We start from the raw sequence: 23,481 nt of genomic DNA, 5'->3' as shown, positions 1-23,481 counted from the left end.
CCTTCAGGTGCATCGCAGTATTAATCCAATTGGAGCTGCATGAATTTTGACTAAAAAAATAACCACCATCACCACCATCTCCCAGTTTTACACTACAGAATCATTCAGCGGTGTAGAATGTCGAGGCTGTCGAGGCGTGCAGCCTGGTATGTAAACAATCCACACATTCTAGAGCAATAAAACTCAAGTCCTTTAATGCTAATTGTCTACAAGATTTACAACTCTATAGATAAGTTCCCTAATAGCGGTCCTTGCTAAGCAGTTGTTAACTCTCTAATGGCTTTTCTTCCCAAGCCCACGTGGGATCACTCTCCCAAGTCACGCCTTTCCTCCCTCTTACGTAATAAACTTCGCCGCTGTTCATATCTGCGTAAATAACGTCTGTTTTCGGCTTTTGAGAAACCACAACAGCTATTGTGTCTTCCGGCAGTTTCCGGCTCAGAGAGATCAGCATCAGAGGGGGAAGAGGCAGTTTGCTCTGCCTCCTTCTGAGTAGAACTTGCAGCTTCTTCTTTCTCAGGACTCTCTGTCTCTGGTAAAGGTCCAGGCGTTTGCTCAACGTGCTGGGGCTCAGGGGAAGACGCAGCAGCTGGCTCGGCTGGCTCGGCCGTCCCTGCGTTGGGTTGTGGGGTCGACTCTTGGGTACTGGGTGCCAAGCGCAAGGCCTCCTCGTAAGTCACTGTTTCTGTCGGGGCTTCATGCACGACATAGAACCACAGGCCCTGGGGGTCTCATTCAGATCTGGACTGATAGGATCCAGATCTGGCCAGCAACCAATTTCCCCAGGTTACATCCCTTTCCCCTCCTCCTCTGCCTCAGCCACCAAATTCTGGCTTTTGTGCATTTCCCCCCATTCTGAAAGGCAAAACCCCCAGGAGGCTGAAGAAGTCTCCAAATGTTACTTCCCAGCTCAGTTTAGCACAATCCCATCCCATTTGCAAAATAGGGATGATATATATTTTACGAAACAGGATGTGATATAGCCAGTTCACCACCAGGAAATCACTAGGATTAACTGGCTGCGGCATCTTCAAGGCTTCAGATGTCTTGCCTTGCAGGGAGTGTTCTTTAGCAGTGTCCAGGGCACACGCTTGACTTAAGGAATGTCAGATTTTTATCTGTAGTTTCGATATACATTCATAATGTTTTGAATCTTGTATTTTGTATGTCATGCTTTTATGCCTGTGTTTTTTTAATTGAAGTGTGATGTGAGTGTGCCATACGATGAACAAATAAAATGCCACCTCTTTCAGTTTCTCTGCTTGGGGACAATTCTGTATTTTTTTAAATGGTGCCACTGATAGGGTCATCCATTTCTCACCTGTTCATTTTGCGGAGTACACTCAAGTTCAAGCAGTTCAGTTTTGAACAGTTTGCAAAATGACACAAACCTTTATTTGGTCGTTGGGCAGATTAAACAGCAAATGAATACCCCAAGCCCGTTAAACTGTGTTTTTTTCTTTTCAGCTGAGCAGACCAGCATCTCCTCATGGATCCAAGAACATCTTATGCATCTCTAGTGAAAGGAATCCAGTCTTTTCAAGTCAAGGGAGATTTCAATCCTTGTGAACTTCTGCTGACAGGTGACCAAGCTTTCCCAGTCCTTGTGAGCACAAACGGGCAGGTCCTCATCGCTGCGTCGCAGTATGGGAAAGGCCGGATGGTGGTCGCTGCACACGAGTCAATTCTCCAGCTTCCCCAATTCTTGCCGTTCCTTAAAAATGCTCTGGAGTGGCTCAAGCCATCCTCAACAGCTCCAGTGGGTGTCCACCCGAGCCTGCACACCCTTTCTGAGATGCTCCTTAGCAACGGTGTCAAGGTGCAGGCTGACATGACGCTGGCCGACTCTCTAGGGGTGTACTGCATTGATGCCTATGACGACACACTCGCCGAGGATCTGGTGCTCTTCATCAAGAACGGCAAGGGACTGCTCATCGGAGGGCAAGCGTGGTATTGGTCATACACGCACGGTGCCAAGAAAGTCGTGACCGCATTTCCTGGAAACAAGGTGACCAGCGTGGGTGGAGTCTACTTCACGGCCAACGAGGGACAGAACGGGGACTTCCCGGTCCCCAAGGAAATGCCAAGTATTCCCTTGATCACCCGGTAAGTTCTTCCTTATTCATAACCTTGCTGTTAGAACTGGACACATCTTTCTTAAGAAGAATGTGATGTGCCAGAGATGGGCCCTACCACAAAAATATTTGTCCCAGATATTCTGACTTGCTGGGCTGACATTCCAAATACTTTAGTGCTTTGAATCAACAAAGGCAGGGAGGCTGTACACCTTAGTGCAGACCTGGGCATTGTACGGCCCACGTCGATGGCTGACCCTGACTGGCCCGCATGAGGTCACTGGCAAATTAAAAGGCAATGTAAATATATATCGTTGTAATATAGATGCAAGCAATACAACTGCACTGCTTTTATTTTGAAAGATCTGCTAAATTAATGTTTTTTGGGCCTACTTTCCATACTTTGCAGAAGAATTATGCACTGATTTGTTTGTTGGTTAGCTTCAGACCATGAAGATGTCAGCTAATGCCAAAAAAAGAAAGATTTGGAATGTAGAATTTTTAACAAGGTACGGACTTCCAAGTATTTCTTTACTGAAATCAGAGGCAAAACTGTGTGCCTAGTTTGTGGAGAACAGATAGCGGTGCTGAAGGATTATAATCTGAATCGACATTACGAGACCAAACATGTGGAGAAGTAAAAACATTTGACTGATGCAGAGCGGACACGGACATCTGAAGCTTTGCTAGCTAAGCTGCAAAAGCAGCAAGGATTTTTTTTTTTTTTATCAAAGCTCACACATCAGGGGATGCAGCAGTCAAGACGAGCTTTCTAATAGCCTACAAAATCGCCAAAAAAAGCCATTCTCTGATGGGGAGTTTGTCAAAGAATGCCTGGTGAACTCTGTAGCGCTTCTATGCCTGGAGAAAAAAGGAGTTCGTTAATGTGCCCCTTTCCAGGCAAACCGTAACGAGGAGGGTGGAGAGCATCACAGAAAATCTGGAGCTTCAGCTGCAAAACAAAGTGGACAATTTTGACGCTTTCTCCTTGGCTCTGGACGAGAGCTCTGATGTCCGTGACACAGCCCAGTTACTCATCTTTGCACATGTATTAACTAAAAACTTTGAGATGACGGAGGAGCTCTCGGCAGCTATGTGGCTGATGAAAGGGACCATGACAGGGAGTGATTCCTTCACAGAGGTAAATACCTGCATGAACAAGCTGGAACTAAATTTGGTTGGTGTTACAACTGACGGCTGTCCAAATTTGACAGGGAAAAATGTCGGACTTTTGAAGCGGATGCAAAATAAAGCGACTGAAATAAACCCAGAATAGAAACTGATATTGTTGCGTTGTATTATACATCAGGAGGTGTTGTGCAAGTCAGTGCTAAAAATCAACCACGTGATTGATGCTGTAACTAAAGTTAACTTCATCAGGGCAAGAGCACTCAATCACAGTCAGTTTGTTGTCTTTTTGGAGGAGCACGAGAGTGAACATGGTGACCTCAGTTAAAAGACGGCTGTCAGATGGCTCAGCCTGGGCAAGGTGCTTAAAAGAGTATGGGATCCAAGAGCAGAGATTCGAGCGTTTTGTGAAAAGAAAGGCAGGGGCATCACCGAGCTCTCAGGTGCAGACTGGATGGCAGACCTCACTTTTGCTGTTGATGTGACTGCACTGATGAACTAAATACCAAGCTGCAAGACAAGGACCTCGTTGCACATGAAATGTACAGCCTGGTGACGAGGGAAACATTCTTACCCGCATCCCCTCACTGAAGGGAGTCACGCCATCAGCTGATCACCTCCACAGGTACTCATCCATGTTGGGGGCACCGTGTGCCGAATTTTCAAGACGATTTGAAGACATCCAAACAGCTGAGAGTGAAATGCATATGATTTCCTCTCCCTTCAGCTGCAGTGTGAATACTGCACCCAGCGATGTCCAGCTTGAACTCATTGATCTGCCATCTGATAAACTGCAGACAGAGCACTTTAAGTCAGAATCACTGCTGACTTTTTATTCTTCTCTCAAAGAGGAGAGCTTTCCAAACCTAAGGAGGCATGCTCAGATGTTGGTTCTCTTTGGATCCACTTACACATGTGAACAAACATTCTCAGTGATGAAGTTCAACAAATCCAGATACAGATCCTAAGGGATGATCACTTGAGTGCTGTTCTTCGCATATCCACCAGATATTCAACCTGACTTCGGTGCACTTGTTCAAGCCCAAAACAGACTAGATTTCTCTCACTGAACAACAACAAAAAAGAACTGAGGTAACGCAAACAAACAAAGCTGGATGCATTTATAGGGAATCCAAAGGCAACTTGGATTGTTGAGTTTTCTGTTTCTCTGTTCTAATTCGTAAGGTCTGTACCTTACTATGTTAAGCGCTGGGAGATTACATATGTTGTAAATTTGCGCTATGTAAGTAAAATTGAATTGAATTTATTTCTTTTCATGTAATGTTAATGTTTTTGTGAATATTCATTAAATAGTGTTGTTCTGTGCTCCACATTTTCATTGCATCATTGTAATGTTTCATTTACTGTTTTTATAGAGATATATATTGAGCAGAGCTGTAAGTGTATTGGTCCAGCTCTTAACAACTGTCAAAGTTTCTCATGTGGCCCTATAGGAAAATTAATTGCCCACCCCTGCCTTAGTGGTAAGAGCGTTCCCACAACTCAAATCAGTTGGCTCAGAAGAAAGTGGAGCGTGCCACCCTCAAAAGGCAGAAACTGCTCAGGTCATTTCCAGACCACAAATTGCCTGGGAGTGCTTTTGCCCTTCCCAGGTAACAGTTTAACCAAGATCTTTAGATTTGTTTAAATCACACCAAATAAGCAGAGTACAAAGTCCATGAGCTACAGGTATAACGTAGAGAAGCGGAGAGGAATCACCAAACACAGAGTGTAATAGGCACTTTTCTCCGAAACCACCATTTTATTGAGGCTTCTGAGTTCTCTGTGGGATTAAGACCCACTCCTTGATGTGCGTTCTCTGTCCTAGTTTTCTTTCTGTGCCCTTCCTTACGCTCCGAGTTCTTCACCAACATGCAGCCTTTCTAAACACTTCCCAAGCTCTCTTTTCTGTGGTGTCTCTGCTTTCACACTAAGGGTTCCCCACCGGGGTCTCAAGACACAAAGCAGCTTCAGGGCTCCTTCTGCCAGTCAAGGACCAGCACAGCAGCCCTGGTCCTGGTCCATCTACTGCAGCTTCCAGGGCTATCATGAGCTCCACCCGGAAGAGGAGCTACATAAGACCCGGTTTTTCTTCCCAGAAGCTGCCTTGATAACCAAGGTCTCTCTGACTTGCTGAAGTGCTCCTGGCTTGCTCCAGCCCTGGGTTTGTCTCCGATTTCCTGATGCCTGGCTTGTCTGACTAGGCTTTCTTCGGGAACAGACTTGTTGCTGCCCCGGGCTCTGACCTCTGCGACTATCCCGGTGCTCCACTCTGCCAGGCAGCTGCCCATGCCCTGGATGCTGCCACTGTGCAGAGCCTAGAACTGGAAAAGCTTCGAAAGCTCATTTCAATTGCGAACGGGAGCCCCTGGAGAGCTCCATCCAGTGTAGCCAGGAACTGCCTTCCCTCCACTTCCCTAAGCACTATCCCCACCCTTTCCCCCCTGCATGATCCCACGCAATCCTACCTTGCTTCTCTCAATAAACCCTGTGAGTTTTCTTCTCCTCCTCCTGCTTTTTTCCTGCAAATGAAACGACAAATTTTGAAAAGACATTCTTTTAATCCTGCTTTACTACCTCCATCTCTCTCTCCTCTGTCCCCCATCCCACCCTTGATGGCACAGGGACTTTTTCAAAACCACCATGATTGTAGCCGTGGAATGTGCCCGTTCCTGCCTTGTTCGAGGCCTGCTCCAGTTTGCTCCAGCCAGCGCCCTTCCTGACTTTGAAACTGTGCTCTGACTCTCCCTCTCTCTGTGCGTACCAAACTCAAACTGCTTTCATCCGCGTGTCTGACCCGGATCCGCTGACTTGCCAGAGCTCGAGGCGTGGACCCGGCCCTCTGCCCCTCCATGCTGCCGCCCACAGCCCGGCCCTCACCCTCGGGAGCTGTCACCCCATAGAACTGAGGGCTCTGAATGCTCGGGGAGGAAATAAAAGGCAGCCATTCAGGCTGGTGGTGGTTCCCTCTTCGGAGAGAAACCGGAAGGGGCCTGGCAACAGGGATCCCCGACTAGGAACCTCGTCTGGACTACTGCAACGTGCTGTGCATGGAGCCTCCCTTGAAGATGGTCCAGAAACTTCAATTGGTGCTGAACAGGACAGCCAGACTGTTAATGGAGACTGGCAGATCCGAGCATATTCACACCAGTCCTCTGGTTGAGGTCTGGGCCCGATTCAAGGTGTTAACACTGGCATTTAGAGTCCTAAATGGCTTGCAGCCAGCAGAACGTCTTCCCATATGAAGATTTGGGGAAGGCGCCTTAGATCTGCATCTGAGGCACTTCTGAAGGAGCCCCCTCAGGAATTAAGGCGGTAACACAAAGAAGAGCCTTTCCTGCAGCCCTTCTGGAACGGGCTCCTGAGAGCTCGTCCACCTCTTTGCAGTTTTTCAGGCACCAAGTGAAAGCCTTTCTATTTCAACAGTATGGTAATTGTTAACTTGTTTTAAGTAGCTGCAGGAGCGTCATTACTGTGCCTCGTGTTGGTTTTGATGCTTTTCATTTGCAATTGCTGTTTTATATTGCATTTTAATCTGTATTATATTCTATTTTGTATTCTATTGCTGTAACCTGCCCAGGGAGCCATTTGGATAATGGGGCAGATTAGAAATTGAATGAATAAGTCAAAATAAAATAAGCCAGTTGTGTGTAGGACTACCTGAGAAACCTCCGCTAAGTATTCTATTCTGTATTAGTGGTACGTCAGCTAGCCTGGTTGTTTTAAGTCTGAGACGGTCCGATGGCTGGGGAATTGTGTTTAGGATTTGAACTCTATTTCTGTACCTCTTTCCGATTCCCCTTTCCTTCCCTTCCGTTTTGCGTGTATGACTGTGTTGCTGCGTGTCTGCCTTTGAAATCCTCCATTCCTATTGTGTGTTGTAGCAGAAAGCAGGTGGTGTGAGTTGTGTGGCACAGTCTCATCTTGGCCAGGGGCACCAGGAGTTAGTCACCGAGATATGGGAAGGCATGGGATTCCCTGGAGCCGCAGGTGTGTGCAAAGCCCCTCCATGCGTGCTGTGAAGACCTTGGGTGCTGTGGAGAGGCCAAGCAGGCCAGGGGAGTCTCCGGAGCTCGAGTCCCCACCTCCCTTGGCTCCCTGAATGAACCCACACCCAGAATCCCCCAATCCCAACAACCAGGGACCAGGCTCACTGGATTCAGCACACGCCCATCCAAGCACTCGGGAAAAACAACTTTACTGAACACACTGTAGGTCACGGGATGTGAAGTCCAAAGGCAAGACAGTATTTCCATGAGCCACCCAAATTATTTTCCAAACCTGGCTCATGCAGCTACTATTCCCAGCACATCCACTAGGATGTGAGTAGCACCTTGTCCGATCCACACGACAGAGAATTATGCTCAGAATCAGAGGCTTTATAAGGGCAGTTTCGGCCAGCCAAAATGTCTGGACGACACGAGGCCAGTGAAGGCTGATGCAATCCCATTCAAGGAAATTTACACACACTTCTCACAACCGTTCTCTCTCTTTTTGAATAGGCACAGACTGAACACTGAAGAGGATTTAAAGATTCTTCTAAATGGAGTAACTCAATTCAACATACACGGTGACAACCCTGCAGGGCGCGCGATCCCTGCCCGCCTCCTCATCCATGGAACTTTAGCCTTTCCGGTCGGCATAACCGATTCCCACCTGGCCTTTCTCGGGGCCGCGTACTATGGCAGGGGCCGCGTTGTGGTGGCCTCCCACGAAGCCCTACTAGAGGCAGCATCTATGGAAGCTTTCCTGGTCAATGCCATCCGCTGGCTTACTGATGGAAAAGGAGGCATGGTTGGCATCACACAGAGCCTGCAGAATCTGTATTCCATCTTGAACAAGGCCACGATTCCATGCGCGTTCACTAACCTCAAGCACGGCCTGGCTGTTTATTGCTGCACGGCCTACAGTGACGCCGAGAGGGAGAAAATCCACGAGTTTGTCTCCGAAGGAGGAGGTCTCCTAATTGGAGGGCAAGCTTGGATATACAGATACCCCAATGCCAGTGCCATCAAGGGGTACCCAGGAAACAAGATACTTAACAAGTTTGGAATCGCGATCACGGGTGAGACGCTTGATGTATCCAGCGAAAGTTGTCCTGCAGGAGAGGCTGGCAATGTCGCCTTGAGCTACCACTTCCGGAAAGCGCTCTCCCAATTGAAGGAATGTGTTCACGACAATCACATTCTACAGCCAAAGTCTTGTTCGGATCTCAACAGGGTGGCACAAGATTTTGCTGCATTTGTAGACGTCCCAGCTGCCAACTTGCCTGCCTTCTCCTCAGTCCACATGGCGATAGTTGAGGTAGTCCAACTCTGTGGGATTCCTGATGTCTCTGCACATAAGCCGGTCAAATCCAACTCGGCTGAAGCAGCTTTACTCAACTTGGCTTGGACAATCTACAACATCCTACCGGCGTTCCAACACCTCGTGCCCAGCCTCGTGGAAACTTTCCCCACAGCGGCTCCTCAAACCATTTGGATAAATGGGAAGAATGACGGTACGATCTCTGCTGATTTATTCTGCTCGCTTTGGCTATGAACTGACTTGCTAGCTGAGAGTTTCTATCTTTTGGTCCAGGAAGTCCAAGCTTCAAATGCGCCCTCAGCTTAGTTGGCAACTTTAACGTAAACAGACCAGAATGACCATGTGGGTTACACTTAAAGGAAGTTTGGAAGGCTGCTGAGAAGCCCACATATGGAGCTATCTGAGCGTATGCCGCCTTTTCTGCTGTCTCTGGAATGTAGTCCAGGATGAAGGGCTGTGCCCAGTAATGCAGCCCTTTGTATGATCATCTGGAGCCTGCCAGCAAACTTGAGCCGTTGTGCCACCTGTTTGGTATCTTCAAATCAGCGTGCATCAAGTCTTGCTTGCATCTCCAGCAGAACAAAAATCCACCTTATGGAACACCGTGAGAGAGATTCCCGAGTGGGAGAGTGCTGCACGAGTGTAGCAAGGTATCGTTCTGGGGAAACGCTAGATCCAAAGAAGCAGAGTTCTCACAAACATTCTAGGGAAGGGTTCTGATGGACCCTTCAAGTTCCAAGACATGAATGGCAGAGCACAGGCTGGGTATCCCGCCGTTGACACTGCCTAATTGGACACTCATCTCCTGGTGCTCTTCTTGAAGTCTGTAGCGCTCCAGAGTTCCAGCACCTAAAAACGGATAAGGGCCACTAGAAGGACGAAGTGATGGGAGTCCCTCCCCTGTGAAGAACAGCTGCAAGATCTGGGTCTGCTTAGCTTAGAAAGCAAGGCAGGTAAGAGGAGATATGTTCAAGCAGAGGTGAACAAAATTATGGTTTCGCCTTACAGGACCAGAAGCGTGGAGAAGCACCGGCATGTACATTCCTCCAGCAAAAACTGCCACCTTGGACTTCCCACCCACGGCCATTGGGGCTAAATTACAGGTGAGCTGATTGTCAAGCAGGTTGAAAAACACCAATATTTAAAGACCAATTTTAAAGAATGTTCATCTGTTTATATTCTATGATTCATTAACTGTTGTCCTTCATTCACCCCCTCAATATAATTTTAAAGACCATTGCTAGGCTATTGTTACAATGATTTATTCGCCTGAGTATTGTAAATGCTTTCTCATTTTCACTGCTATGCGCTGCTGAACTATTTTGAAGCATGTAAGTTTAAAAACAAAAAATGAGTAAGTAAACAAGGATCAAGTCACCTGGATCATACCTGTAGATGCCACCCAAGGCATCTACGAACAACACGATGCCTAGAAAGCAGGTCTTGGACAGGTGATCCGGGTTGGATTTCTACTTAGCCATAAAAATTTGTGGGGGGGCCCTCAGACAGAACATCCTCTCCCAGCAAAGGGTTGAAAGACCATGTCTAGAAGCACCCTGAGAACTGTGCCTTGCCATCATCTGCGTTTCTTTGGTTTATGCAGCTCTTTTCTTAAGTACTGTCATGAGCAACTCTTCCCTTTTCCACTGAGACTTCAAAAGCACCAGTGTTTTCATTAAAGCTCAACAGGTAACAAGGCAGCACAAATCAAAGGAACGATCCCTTGAAGAAACCTCTGCCCATGGAAAAAGCTGGATCCAAGTGGAAACTTCCCCTTTCCGAAGCTCCTGCTTTTTCGGGGCTAGACTGTGGAACGCTGGACGCTCAACTGGTCTGTTTGCTTTGCCTGTTGTCTCCTGAAAGGGTCAAGGAATCCCCTTCAAATCTGTTCTCCTGCTGCTTCTGAAAACCCTCCCTCCTTTCCCCATGCTCTGCCTGAGAACCTTCACCAGGTACCCTTGACATTGCCAAATCCTCTGCCCAACGCCCTCTCCTCCTCGGAATCGGATGATCTAACTGAGCGAACTGTAGCCTGCTCGGGCTGGACCCCCTTTCTAAAAGCACCCAAAATACATCACACAAACTCACGAAACCAATGATAAATCTTGAAGGCTAAGACATTTTGGCCCAGACCATAATGTGCTCCACGGGAGGCACCCCATGCCTGCGCTACCCACTCACCTCCACTTCTTGACCACCTACAACCACCTGTTGATACCGAGCTGGCGTTCTACAATTCCCCCTTCCCTGTGAATCCATGCAACGCAGCCACATGCTGAAAGGCCCAATCCTGATTCCCTGTCCCTTCGGAAGCATCAGGGATTCACCGCCAGACACACCAAAAGCTTTGTGGGGGGGGGGAGCATTCTGGCAGGGGAGGGAGGGAAGCTCATGGCCCTTGCAGGGAGGGGGAAAGGGAGGGGAGAAAAAGAAACTTGTTTAAGAAAAGAATAAATGGCAAGGCACCTCCTGCATCGGAAACTCACCCTGTTCTCTTTCATCCACTCTGTTCCTTCTCTTCCACTCAAAGATGTGGTCAAAATGCGGCATGTCCAGCCAGCTCGCAGAGGCAAAATGCAAGGGAGGTGAGCCCGTATCAAACCCTCAGAACACATGCTGTGATCAGTTGTTTTCTTAGGCCGCATCCTATTTTGTAGCAGGTAGCATCCCCCACCATTGGTGTGTCTTGACTCCAGCATACCTTTCGCCAGGTACAGATCGGTTGTCATTCCGATAACCTGAGTAAAGCCAAAAAACTGAGACGCCCTCCCGTGATGGTAAGGAGATTTGAAGTCAAGAGCTGCAGGATGGAGGTTTCCAGTCTGTGGGGCGGCCTGCTGTACATCGTATTGCCAGAAAAGTCTTCCCTCGGCTCTCTGCCTGTCACCATCAAAGGGGCCACACTGGCTCCTTATTATAAGCAAGGTAAAAGCAACACCCACACAGCACGCAGTTGCCTGCAGCACAGGCTGGGAACACCGGCCCAGGACCCTGCTCCGGCCTGCTTCCCCGACGCGTGCAAGAGACGCGCTGGGACAGGGTGGGGCACGGGGAGTGCCGGTGGCGGCCAGGCCGGCCCCCTGGGAGGAAACCAGTGCGCTGAATGGCCCCACCTCCATCTGCGCCGCCCGGACCTCTCCACTGCTCCGCTGCCCGCTGCTGCCCTGCCGCAGAGGCCAGGACCACCGGCGCGCGTGAGAGATGCGCCAGGACGGGGTGGGCACGGGGAGGGGCCCTGCAGGCCACAAGGCGTTGGCGGCAGCCGGGGGCAATGGCCTAAGGGCGGTCGCCGTTCGGGAGCCAAGCAGGGGGCTGGGCTGGCCAGGGGCTTTGGCCGTGGTTTGGTCTTATCTGTTGGTTTTATCTGTGGGTTAGCGGTGGATTACAGTGGATGACGGTAGGATGTTTTAATGGTATTAATTGTTGGTTTTAGATTGTTTTTAATTGTTGCATCTCATGCTTTACTATGATGTTGCCTAGGGAGCGTGTGGGCACTGCCATTGGGGTGGTGATGGGCAACGGGCATTATGGCGTTGGGGGTCTAACGGGTCAGCATAGAAGCACGGGGAACAGATGGTTAACACCTGTCCCTCTTTCTGGTTATTCCCCCAGCCGGCGCGTTCCAGGTAGACTTGTCAACTGTTGGTGCTGCTGCTTAATGACAGGTCGGTCCAAAATAAGGCAACACTCATCCCTGATTTGATCATGGATCAGAGGACCAACCTGGCTTACATCACAGAGACCTAAGTGGGTGCGAGGGGAGATGTTACCCTCTCACAATTATGCCCGCCCGGGTACCTGGTCCAGCACCGACCACGCCTGGAGGGGAGGGGGGGCCGTTCTGGTTTATCGAGTTTCTATTTCCCTTATGGGGCTTCCGGTCCTCTCGAAGCTGGGTCTAAAGTGCCTCCACTTGGTGTTGGGCAACCGACACCGGGAGACCAACGCCGGATTGGGGCGGGGCGTGCGGGTGGGCGCATCCGGCCTGGGCCTGGGCCAGATTGTAGCTCCCTCCCCCGCCCCCGGAACACCTGCCGTGCCGCGCTGCCGTTGTCGGACCTGAGGCGCTCCCGCGGCCACCGCTAGGCCACCCCGGGGACAGAGCACGCCAGGGCCGCCGTTGATTTCGCCACCGCTGCTCCCCCCACCCACCACCTACATCGGTGAGAGCAATGCCAGATTGGGGCGGGGAGCGCAGGCGGCTGGGCCGGCTTGGAGCTCCCTCCCCGTAACACCTGCCGCGCCACGCTGCCACTGCTGCCGCTGGACCTGAGGCGCACTGCCGAGCCGGGGGCCAGTTGATGCCACTCCCGCGGCCACCGCTGGGCCACCCCAGGGATGGAGGACGCCAGGGCACGCCAGGCGTTGCGGAGGAGGGCGCCGCTATCTCGCCACCGGGCGGGTTTCCGCACCCCTCTCTGCTCCCCCAGCACGCCAGGAATAAACCTTCCCTCATCCATGACTTGATTGTGGATGAGGGAGCCGACCTGGCTTGCATAACGGAGACCTGAGCGGGAGAGGGGGAGGATGATACTCTCTCTCAAATGTGCCTGCCTGGGTATCTGGTTCAGCATCGTCCACACCTGGAGGGGAGTGGAAGGGGGATCGCTTTGGTTTACCAAGCCTCCATCTCCCTCACGGGACTTCCTGTTCCTTCGAGACTAGGGCTGGAGTGTCTCTACTTGGTGTTGGGCGACCGAGACAGATTGGGGATTCTGTTGGTGTACCGTGCACCCTTCTGCCCAACAGCCTCCCTGCCTGAGCTGAAGGAGACAGTCTCAGACCTGGTGTTGAGGACCCCCCAGGATGTTGGTCCTGGGGGACTTCAATCTCCATGCCGAGACTGGTCTGACCAGGGCAGCTCAGGACTTCATGGCCTCCATGACGGCCATGGGGCTATCTATCTCAACATGTCACAGGCCCGACCCATGAACATGGACACACTCTGGACCTGGTTTTCTCAATGGGGCAGGAAGAGAGTGGTCTGAGAGTGAGGAATTTATGTCTGATGCCTGTCATGGTCAGATCACTTCCTCGTGAGGTTTGTGCTTGAGAGCAGCCTCTCCCTCTGTAAGGTTGCGGACACGGATGGATCTGGATGGATTCCTGAAGGCCCTGGGGGAGTTTCCGGCTGACAAGACTGGTGCTCCTGTCGAGGCTCTGGCCGAACTATGGAATGGAGAGATGACTAGGGCTGTTGACACGATCACTCCTAAGCGTCCTCTCCCACCAGGCAGAGCCCACTCTTCCCCTTGGTATACACCTGCATTGTGGGCGATGAAGCAGGCTGGGAGACAGCTAGAGCGTAGGTGGAGAAGATCACTGGATGAACCTGACCGCACATAAGAGCCCATTATCGGGCCGATGCTGTTGCAGTGAGGGAGGAGAAAAAGAAATTCTTCTCCATTTGCATTGCCTCCTCAAAATGCCATCTGGCGGAGCTTTTTCGAGTGGTACAAGGCCTGGTCCGCCCTGGCCCTAAGAAAGCTCTGATTCCACCCTCGAAGGCCCGTTGTGACGACTTTGCCAAGCATTTCAGAGAGAAAATTGCTTAGATTCGTCACAAGCTAGACTCTACTAGTGATTCAGAGGCTTCTGGGGAGATACCAATGCCGCCGTCTGGTCCAAAACTAAGGGATGAATTTCAGTTATTGTGGTCTGATGATGTGGACAAGGGGTTTGAAAGAGTACGTCCCACCACTTGCCTATTGGACCCTTGCCCACCTTGGTTAATAAACAACGCCAAGCACAGGATAGGGATTGGGATCTGGATCTTGGAAGTAGTTAACGCTTCCCTGAGGGAGGGTCGGGTACCTGCCCCTTTAAAGGAGGCGTCACTGGATCCAGAGATGGCCACCAATTATAGACCAGTGGCCAGCATCCCATTTCTGGGCAAGGCGTTGGAGCGGATGGTGGCGGGACAACTCCAAGCACTCTTGGATGAAACTGATTATCTGGACCCATTTCAGTCCGGCTTCAGACCTGGATACGGTACTGAATCTGCCTTGGTTGCCCTATACGATGACCTGTGCAGGGAGAAGGACAGGGGGAGTGCATCCCTGTTGGTTCTTCTGGACCTCTCAGCGGTTTTCGATACCATCGACCATAGTATCATTCTGGATAAGCTAGCAGGATTGGGGGTCGGAGGCACTGCTTTGCAGTGGTTCCGCTCATATCTCAACGGCCGGTTCCAGAAGGTGGTGCTGGGGGACTATGGCTCTGCACCATGGCAGCTATGCCATGGAGTACTGCAGGGGTCTATTTTGTCCCCTTTGCTGTTTAACGTCTACATGAAACCACTGGGAGAGGTCATCAGGAGGTGTGGGCTGCGGAATCACCAGTACGCTGATGATACCCAGCTCTACCTCTCGTTTTCCACCAATCCAGGTGAGGCAGTGGCTGTGCTGAACCGGTGCTTGGCCCAGGTAAGGGAATGGATGAGGGCCAATAAACTGAAGCTCAATCCAGACAAGACAGAGGTCCTGTTGGTTGGCGGATCGGGCTTCAGAGAGGGTGAATTGAACCTAGTCCTGAATGGGGTTGCACTCCCTCTTAGGGACAAGGTCCGCAGCTTGGGAGTGCTCCTCGACCCTGAGCTTTCACTGGAAGCTCAGGTGACAGCGGTAGCGAGGAGTGCTTTCAGCTTCGGCTGATTTATCAGCTGCGCCCCTATCTGGAGTACGACTGCCTGGCGACAGTGACACACGTGTTGGTGACTTCCCGCCTTGACTTCTGTAACGCGCTCTACATGGGGCTACCCTTGAAGACGGTCCAGATACTTCCATTGGTTCAAAGTAGAGCTGTCAGGCTGCTGACGGGGACTGGGCATTATGTTCACATGACTCCAGTCCTCCGTCAGGTTCACTGGCTTCCCATTGAAGTCCGGGCCTAATTCAAGGTCTTGGTGATGATCTATAAAGTCCTAAACGGCTTGGGTCCTGGTTACCTGAAGGAGCGCTGACTGGTGCTCTGTGGAATGTGCTTGCCAGAAAGGTTCGCCTGGCACCAACATTATATTCCTCTCAGTGCCAGGTAAAAAAACTTTTTATTTGCCCAGTAGTTTAATATTTAAACATCTCAATAAGGTTTTTAATATGGTCACTCTCAATCACATTCTAATATGCTTGATATGTTATTGTATTTTGTTATATTCATTTATTGTTATGGTTTACTTATGTACTAAACTGTACTGGGACGTTTGTAAAGGACAGGGTAAAAATATTGTAAATAAATAAAATCAAGTAGCATAAAGATGGCAAGCTAAAACAGTCCCATCGGTGTAACGGGCCGACTCTGAGACTAACAGCGCATCAACCTCTGAACATGCCAGCAAGTCCACTTGGACTCCAGAACACCAGAGAAGGCAGCAGTTCCACCCACCACCAATATCTCTAGAATATGGTGTTTGGAGTTATTCTGTTTTAAATATTAGGCGAGACCAATTTGGACTTCTGGAAGAGCACCATCTGCCACTACCCTGCTCCGTGGGCTGAGCTAGAAACCGAGAATATCATCTTGACGTTTCCCTCGGATGAAGCGCGCAGCATCAGCGACCCCGAGCTCCTGCTCAACACCTGGGCCCAGATCATGAAGGCGGTAGCCAAACTGGCATCCATCCCACCAGTGTTTCCCAGACCGGAGAGAATCGTGACCGACGTTCAAATATCTCATGGCAAGTATACGCGATGCCCATCACGATCTAGAACAGGAAGAAACTGGTTAACGTAGGGGACAGGGCAGGTTCTTATCCCACAAATGCTAAATGAGCTACTGTACCGAGCATTTCTGCACTTGCATGCCACCAATTATCCAGACGGGAATCTCGAGACAACTTAAAATAATCAGAGCAATATATTTAAAAAATTAACTTTATTTTTTTAAATAGAAACAAACATACAATTAAAATAATTATTACAATACAGTGCCTCCCACCCGCAATGATGCATGTTCCATTCAGGGGGGAAAAACCCTCTTTCAAACATTTCAACTGTGATGAGCCTTTTGAAGGCTCAAATCCTTTCCCTTTCCCCATTTTTAAAACAGAACACAATTCTTTAACACAGCAAAACAGTAAGATCACCATATAAAAACTGGCCAGGGCGACTTATTTTATATTGTTATTTCTTGTATTTTATGTTGTGAGCCGCCCCGAGGCTTTGGTGAATGGGGCGGCATAGAAATGTTTTAATAAGTAAGTAAATAAAAACTTCATAATAAAATATCGTAGTGGCAATAATTAAGGTGAGTTAAAGGAACAACGATACACACCATTAAATGAAGCACAGGCACAGCCAATTCACACAAGTTTGGGGGCTGCATTGCTCTGACCTGGGTCCCGCACCAACAGTCTGCATTAACAATTCACCTATTTATTTATCTATTTAAAGCTTTTCTATGCTGTCCCCATACTAAAGGTCTCTGGATGGCTTACAAAAAACAAAGCAACCATATACAACAAACACACTGCATCCGATAAAACATGGTAAAAACAAAGATAAAACCAATTAACTGTTAAAATATTGGGAAAATAAGGGAAAATAATTCTCCCCTCTCTTCATTTGGGGGGACAGGTTCATGAAGAAGGGCCCCCGTATTTTTCCACAGTACAGTAAAACCTTGGATTATGAGTAACTTGGTCTGCGAGTGTTTTGCAAGATGAGCAAAAAGTTTTTCTCAATTTTAACTTGATAAACGAGCAAAGTCTTGCAGAACGAGTATTACCCTTGCTTTGCCTTCCGAGCGTCACGTCACAACTGAGCGCCGGCTCTTCTCTCTCTCGCTGCGGGTGTGAGTACGGCATCTCCCCCCGCCACCCCCCGAGCACGCCTGTGATCGTGCCCGCCTCCCCCCGAGCGCGCCCACTTCAATTTGTTGCAAATAAGAAAAGTTACAGAACAGATTAACCTTATTTATATTGAACCTCATGGGGAAATTTGATAGACAAGTGCTTTGGATCACAAGTACGTTCCCGAACAAATTACGCTTGCCATCCAAGGCTTTACTGTACTTTCCCATTTCAAGAACAGAAGTACTGAGGGTCCACATTCACACTGTTTCGGTACAGTGCAAGCTGCACCGACTGGGAAAGCAAGAGGAAAGAGCTCTCGCGTGTGTCGCTGGGGTCCCAGTGCTGCAACAAAACTGGAACTGGATGAGGCAGGGGACAGAGCAATAATGCCTCCCGCAGAACAGCCCTGCCTTCCCTTCGGGGGTGCCTGACCTACAGCCAATTCCCTCGGCTTCCGTTTCTAAGCACGTGTCTGCCCAAATATGCCTTCAGCAACCCAACTCTCTTCTCAGGTTGGATGCACGCTGGCTACCCAATCATGGCCGACGTGAGGGCACTGCAAGAGATCACAGATGTGCAGGCCTTCTTCGCCAAAGGGACCTGGGGCCCAATCCACGAGCTCGGTCACAACCAGCAAAGGGAGGCATGGGACTTCTGGCCTCACACCTCTGAAGCCACTTGCAATCTCTGGTCCGTCTATGCCAATGAGACGGTGCTGAATATTCCAAGGCACAAAGCCCATCCGGACCTTAAACCGCATCTAAGGCAGAAGAGGATCCAGGACTACATTCGAAACGGAGCGCAGCTGAAAGACTTCGAAGTGTTCACTGCTCTGGAGCCTTACCTGCAGGTAACGGGAAGGGAGCGTGCACTGGGGTTAGGAATGAGTGGGGAAGAACTCGGTTCGGGGTTGGGAATCCTCCCCACACTCTGGTCTGCCTTTCTCTGCCTTGAGTCTGTCTTGGGCTGAGCGTCCACACAGGCGTCTGGCCGGAAGCAAGTCTGTGAGGCCAACGTGCACTCACACCAGCGCAAGGAACTGCATTTCATCCATCTCCACTCAGTTTGCTTCCTGGTTGAGCCCAAGAACCTGAGTCCAGCCTGATCCTTGCATCCCGAGTTCAGGTTAGGGTGTCTAGGAGGTCTTCCAAGCCCGTGCAGGCCGACTGCCATCTGGGGTCCCTTCCCTGGGAATAAGCCACACTGAAGACGGAGCGGACAGCACGGCGCCTGTAAGCTGTGCCCTACAGCTCCCGGCATTGCTCACCACTGGCAATCCTGAAAGGGGCTGACAAGACTTGGGAGGCCAAAATTCTGCAGGGCCAGAAAAGGCCCACTCAGAACCCAACAGGGTCCTCTCCCCGATGCAGCCAAAACAACTCCCCCCCCCGCATATTTTTGCATTGCTGTAACCAAAAGCACGTTGAAAAGACAGTCACACCATGTATAAATGCCGTTAAATCCAAGAACAAGGAAGAGAATCTTACACTAAAGCAGAACCGAGTGCTCTGGCCCTGCCCTGGCTGGGGAGCCGCATCCTGCAACAGTGACCAAGAAGCGTTCAGACGGCCGAGCCCTCCTCTCAGCCATTACCACTTGCTCACCGGACCCAGCGCCCGGCTGACACACACGCCCGTCCACTTGCCAAGACCCAAGGCAGCTTTGGGGCTCCTTCTGCTGGCCATGGACCAGCACAGCAGCCCTTGAGGTTGCGGGACCACTACCCCATCTATTGCAGCTGCCAGAGCTCTCACGAGCTCCACCTGGGAGCCCTGGGGGAAGAACTAGATAAGAACGGGCTCTTCCCTGCGGAAGCTGCCTTGCCAACGAAGTCCTCCTGGTTTCTTGGTCTCTTGGTCTCTGCTCCCAGAACTCTGCCTGTGACCTGCTCCACCTGTGACCGTATTCCTGCTACTCTTGGACCTTGCTTAAGATGATCCTGCTCTCGGACCCTGCCTGCCTTCCTGGTCCTCACCGGCTCCTTCTCCCACTCCAGCTACCAGCTCTCCTCAGCTTGCCCCCTCGGTTTCCCGACTCCTGGCTTGTTTGGCCACACTAACCTCCTGAACAGCATCTGCCCAGTGCTTCAAGCCCCAGTTCTGCTCTTGGCCTGTTTGGCTGTGCTTTTGGACCAGCCTTTGTGCCCCAACCTGCTTGCCTGGGCCCTGGTGCCCTTCTGTTAGTCGGCCATTCATGCCCCGGATGCTGTGGCTGCCATCCCAGCAACGAGGCTGCTGATGAGCTCGCCAGAGTGGCTGCCCAGGCCTCGTCCTCCCTACCTGCTCCCATTTCCTTCCCTTCCCGGCAGCTCCTCCACAACCCCCTCCGACTCACACTCAATCATCTGCAAGGATGCCTCCCAACTTCAGGACTGTCCGGCCGTGGCAGGACGGGGCTTTGGCCCAGCCATGGTCCAGCCACCCACCTGCCCGAGAGGCCAGGCGGAGGAGCGCTCGCCGGAGCGCTGCTTCCCCCGGTGCCCAGTTCCAGCCCTTGGGGGATGCGGTGGGCCAATTCCTGGTCACTGGTACTGGCCAAGCAGACTCAGCTGCGAGGGGCTGCAAGCAGTGGCATGGACCGGCAACTGCCCCCCCCCCCAGAGCTTCAGGCAGCTGGGGGGCCTTCCTTACCCCAAGCCAAGTTGCACAAGGCAGAACCTGGGACGAACCAGTTCACAAGACATGTTCAGAACACCTCACATTCTGCGGAAGAAAATCTTTGGATTGTGTAATTCTGAAAAGAAAGCAATGCCTGAAAAGAGCAACATTATCTTCCTTCTGGCATTGGGAGTTTGCGGAGCAATAAGGAAATGGGAGCTCAGTTTGTGTTTTGGTACTTAAGATCCTTACAACTCCAGAAAGGTTTCGGTTCCAGATCTCTGCCCATGTCGAGATCTTCCTCTTTACAAGGAGCCAGGCCAAACCCTTCCACAGCCTGCTGGGATCTGTAGCCCACAGGTAGAGGAAGGACTCCAGCTCCCAGAATCCACAGTGCTCTCAAACCCAATCTTAACCATAAGGATAGGAGAATTTTCTATTAAGACCCTACCCCTACTGCCCACTCTAACATAATTCAAGCTGTCTTAATTCAGCATAGTTCTTTGAATGTTATGTCCCAAGGTCGTGAGGAACTTACTCCAAAGCATGTTTAAATGAGCCTATCAGCTTGAGGCCAAAAAGCGGAAAGTCCAAATAGCAGCTGGTCTCTCAGCACCTCACTGGTTCTTTTATTTCCAGTGGTCACTTTTATGCTAGATAAAAGGTCCTAAGGACATTGAAAACCAAATTTCATTAAGGGGAAAACATGCAATGAAGAGAGATCCCACTGAAACAGGCCAAAAGGACTGAAGATGCTTTCCTGGCCACAGGTTGCTAAGTGATGTTTGGGAGAAGCTCGAGTCCCGGGAGAGACTGCAGGAGTTGCTCCTGTGGGTCCTGTTTCTTCTTCCCAGGATCCTCCAGAAGCCACAAGAGCTGAAAGTCGTGTAAATCTGACACATTTGTATACATGCAGAAGCTCTGATGTGCTAAACCCCCAAGATCGTCAGCAGAGACCCTGCTCTGGGAGCCCTCTTTGAAAGAAGTCAGGAGACAGAGCACTCGGAGAAGGACCTTCTCTGCGGTGGCACCCCGACTATGAAATGTGCTCCCTAGAGAGGTCCGCCTGGTGCCCTCATTATATGCTTTTCGAAGCCAGGTCAAGACCTTTTTATTTAACCAATATTTTAAAGTTAATTAATTTTAATAGCCTATTTATTTATATAATCCTTTTAACTATGTTATTTTATACTTAGCTATGATATAGCCAATTATTTAAGATTGGTGGGGTTTTAATGTTTATAAACTACCCAGAGAGCCCTCTGGGCTATTAGGGTGGTATATAAATGCAAATAAATAAAACCATTCTGAAGCATTCAGGAAAATGACCGATGAATGCTTTTCTTCAGCTGCAGGAAGCATTTGGATGGGAGCCCTACATCCGCATCTTTGCCAAGTACCAAACGAAGACTGACATCCCACCTGACAACAAATCAAAGATGAATCTCTGGGCTGAAATGTTCTCCCAGCAAGTGCAGAAAAATCTGGGACCTTTCTTCAAAGCTTGGGGGTGGCCCATCAAGGTCGAGATTTCCCACAAGCTGGCCACAAGCTACCCTCCATGGGCAGAGGATCCAATGAGCCAATACAGATGTTGCTAAAAGCCCAAGAGTGAAATTTGCATACATGGAATTGCTTGCGTTTGAAGTGCTTCAGCTATGGGGGAACAGAGAAATGGAAAAATGAATCCTGAGATTCAGCCGACATAAATAAGACCCTTAGGCATAAACAACAATAGTCCTACTTGGCTATTGCGCTGCCCTTGAAGATGGTCCGGAGACGTCAATTGGTTCAGAACAGAGTAGCCATGATGCGAACAGGGACCGGCAGATATGCATATATTACACCGGTCTCGTCCCATCTGCCCTGGCTTCCAATTGAAGTCCAGGCACAATTTATGACTTATAAAGCCCTAACTGGCTTAGAACCTGGATATTTGAAGGAGTGCCTCCTTCCATACATACCTGCCCACCCCTAAGATCTGGGTTGGAGGTCCTGCTCTGGGAGCCCTCTTTGAAGGAGATCAGGACTGGCTATCCGGAGAAGGCCCTTCTCTGCGGTGGCACCCTGGTTATGGAATATACTCCCCAGCGATACATCTGGCACCAGGCCAAAACCTTTCCACATTTCAAGTCTTAATTGTTGTTTCAATTGGTTTTATTTAAGAAGCAATGATGCTGTTCCCCTTATCGTATAATCATCCATATTGTATAATCATCTGTGATAAGATGGTATAAAAGCTTTTCATAAATAACTAAATAAATACTTCCTAAAGCAACATGATAGTTCAGGAGCTGTGCAACTCCAAAACTTGAGTTCCAAGGATTCCAACTCACACTCTGCTCCAACTTAAGTCCCTATGGAATCGTGACCTTTGTTTACCTTTGGATTTGTTTTTCCAAATAGGCATCTTTCTGAAACATACACATTCTTCTCCCATTGATTAAATCATATTTGCATATAGATGGTGCTGAATGCTTTTTTTCCCATCTGTGAATCACTTGGCAGAGCCAGACATGCAAACAGCATGGGTTTTTTTGCCAAGGCAAAAGGGTGAATCCTAATTAAAGGTAACAGAGACTACTTTCTCAGGTATCCTTTGAGATCGACTTCCCAGTATAGAAGGCTTCTGTGGAAGCTCTTGTATAGGTTCCACTATCTTCCATCTTCTGCCCAGCCTTTTTTAAAGCTCGTTTCCAAGTCTCCTTACTGTTGATTTTAATGGATGTACACCACCCAGAGAACCTTAAACTGGCCTCTAAGTTGCAGTATATAAATTTAAAAAATAAACATATATAATGAGCAACTTTCTGCACTGGTGGGTTTTGCTATGCATCAGTTTCATCTGATTGATTGTTCTTTGTCGTGGCCTCTGTGCATCACACATACGGGGTGCTGCGCCTGCACAGTGCCTAAGGCTGGAAGTTTGAAAGCTAACGGTCCCCAGTATATATAGAGCGGAGTGTCCGCCATTTTACTCAGTCTTTGCGACCGCCGTTTGTTGTGCCTCGTGACGCTTTCGCTCTCGCTTAGATCATATCGTTGCTCGTTTTTCTCCTGGTTATTGCTTCCTTGTTCTCTTCTCCAAGTTTACGTATCCTATTATCTCATTATATTCGTCTCTCATTATTCTTCGTTCGTTCTTCTTGTTCTATAAAATATATATATATATTCTTCTCAACCCTCTCTGCACTATCCTCTCCTTTCTCTTTCGCGATGGCGCAACGGGCAGCCTTTCGCAGATGTATGGAGTGCAGTTCTATGATGTCCCCAGCGGACCTGCACGACCTGTGCCTCCTGTTTGGGGGAAGGCCACAGGACGGATAGATGTGGCCATTGTATGGCTTTCACCAAGCAGGCCAGAAGAGAGAGAGAATCGCCTGCGAAAGCTACTCTGGGACCAGGCTGCCATGCAATCGGACCAACTGGCTGCAAGGTCTACTTCCACGTCGACTGCCTCTACTTGCCGCCCGCGGGGCTCCTACTTCGGGTGTGCCGCCGCAAAGCCCTGCTTCTTCCTCGGCCACTCCGCCCTCACGCCCTTCAGAGGAAGGCACATCAGCCATGGGAGAACAGCCTGCTTCCT

The 23,481-nt window shown here is 49.8% G+C and overlaps 1 protein-coding gene across 1 annotated transcript; it reads left to right on the top strand.

Annotated features, from left to right (window-relative positions):
• Window positions 1-381: 381 nt before the first annotated feature.
• LOC123022632 (TRPM8 channel-associated factor homolog) lies at window positions 382-21,875 on the top strand. The gene is made up of 8 exons (XM_044428490.1): window positions 382-535; window positions 1,468-2,106; window positions 7,706-8,703; window positions 9,519-9,613; window positions 11,222-11,435; window positions 15,943-16,182; window positions 17,811-18,148; window positions 21,245-21,875. Exons 2-8 carry the CDS (start codon window positions 1,490-1,492, stop codon window positions 21,494-21,496), a joined length of 2,754 nt encoding a protein of 917 aa, XP_044284425.1. The 5' UTR covers window positions 382-535; window positions 1,468-1,489; the 3' UTR covers window positions 21,497-21,875.
• The last annotated feature ends 1,606 nt before the right edge of the window (window positions 21,876-23,481 follow it).

The sequence above is a fragment of the Varanus komodoensis genome, unplaced genomic scaffold (assembly GCF_004798865.1).
Source record: "Varanus komodoensis strain SLA01 unplaced genomic scaffold, ASM479886v1 scaffold1, whole genome shotgun sequence".
NCBI lineage: Eukaryota > Metazoa > Chordata > Lepidosauria > Squamata > Varanidae > Varanus > Varanus komodoensis.
Note: the sequence above shows the minus strand (reverse complement) of the source record. Positions and strands in the feature narration are given on the sequence as shown.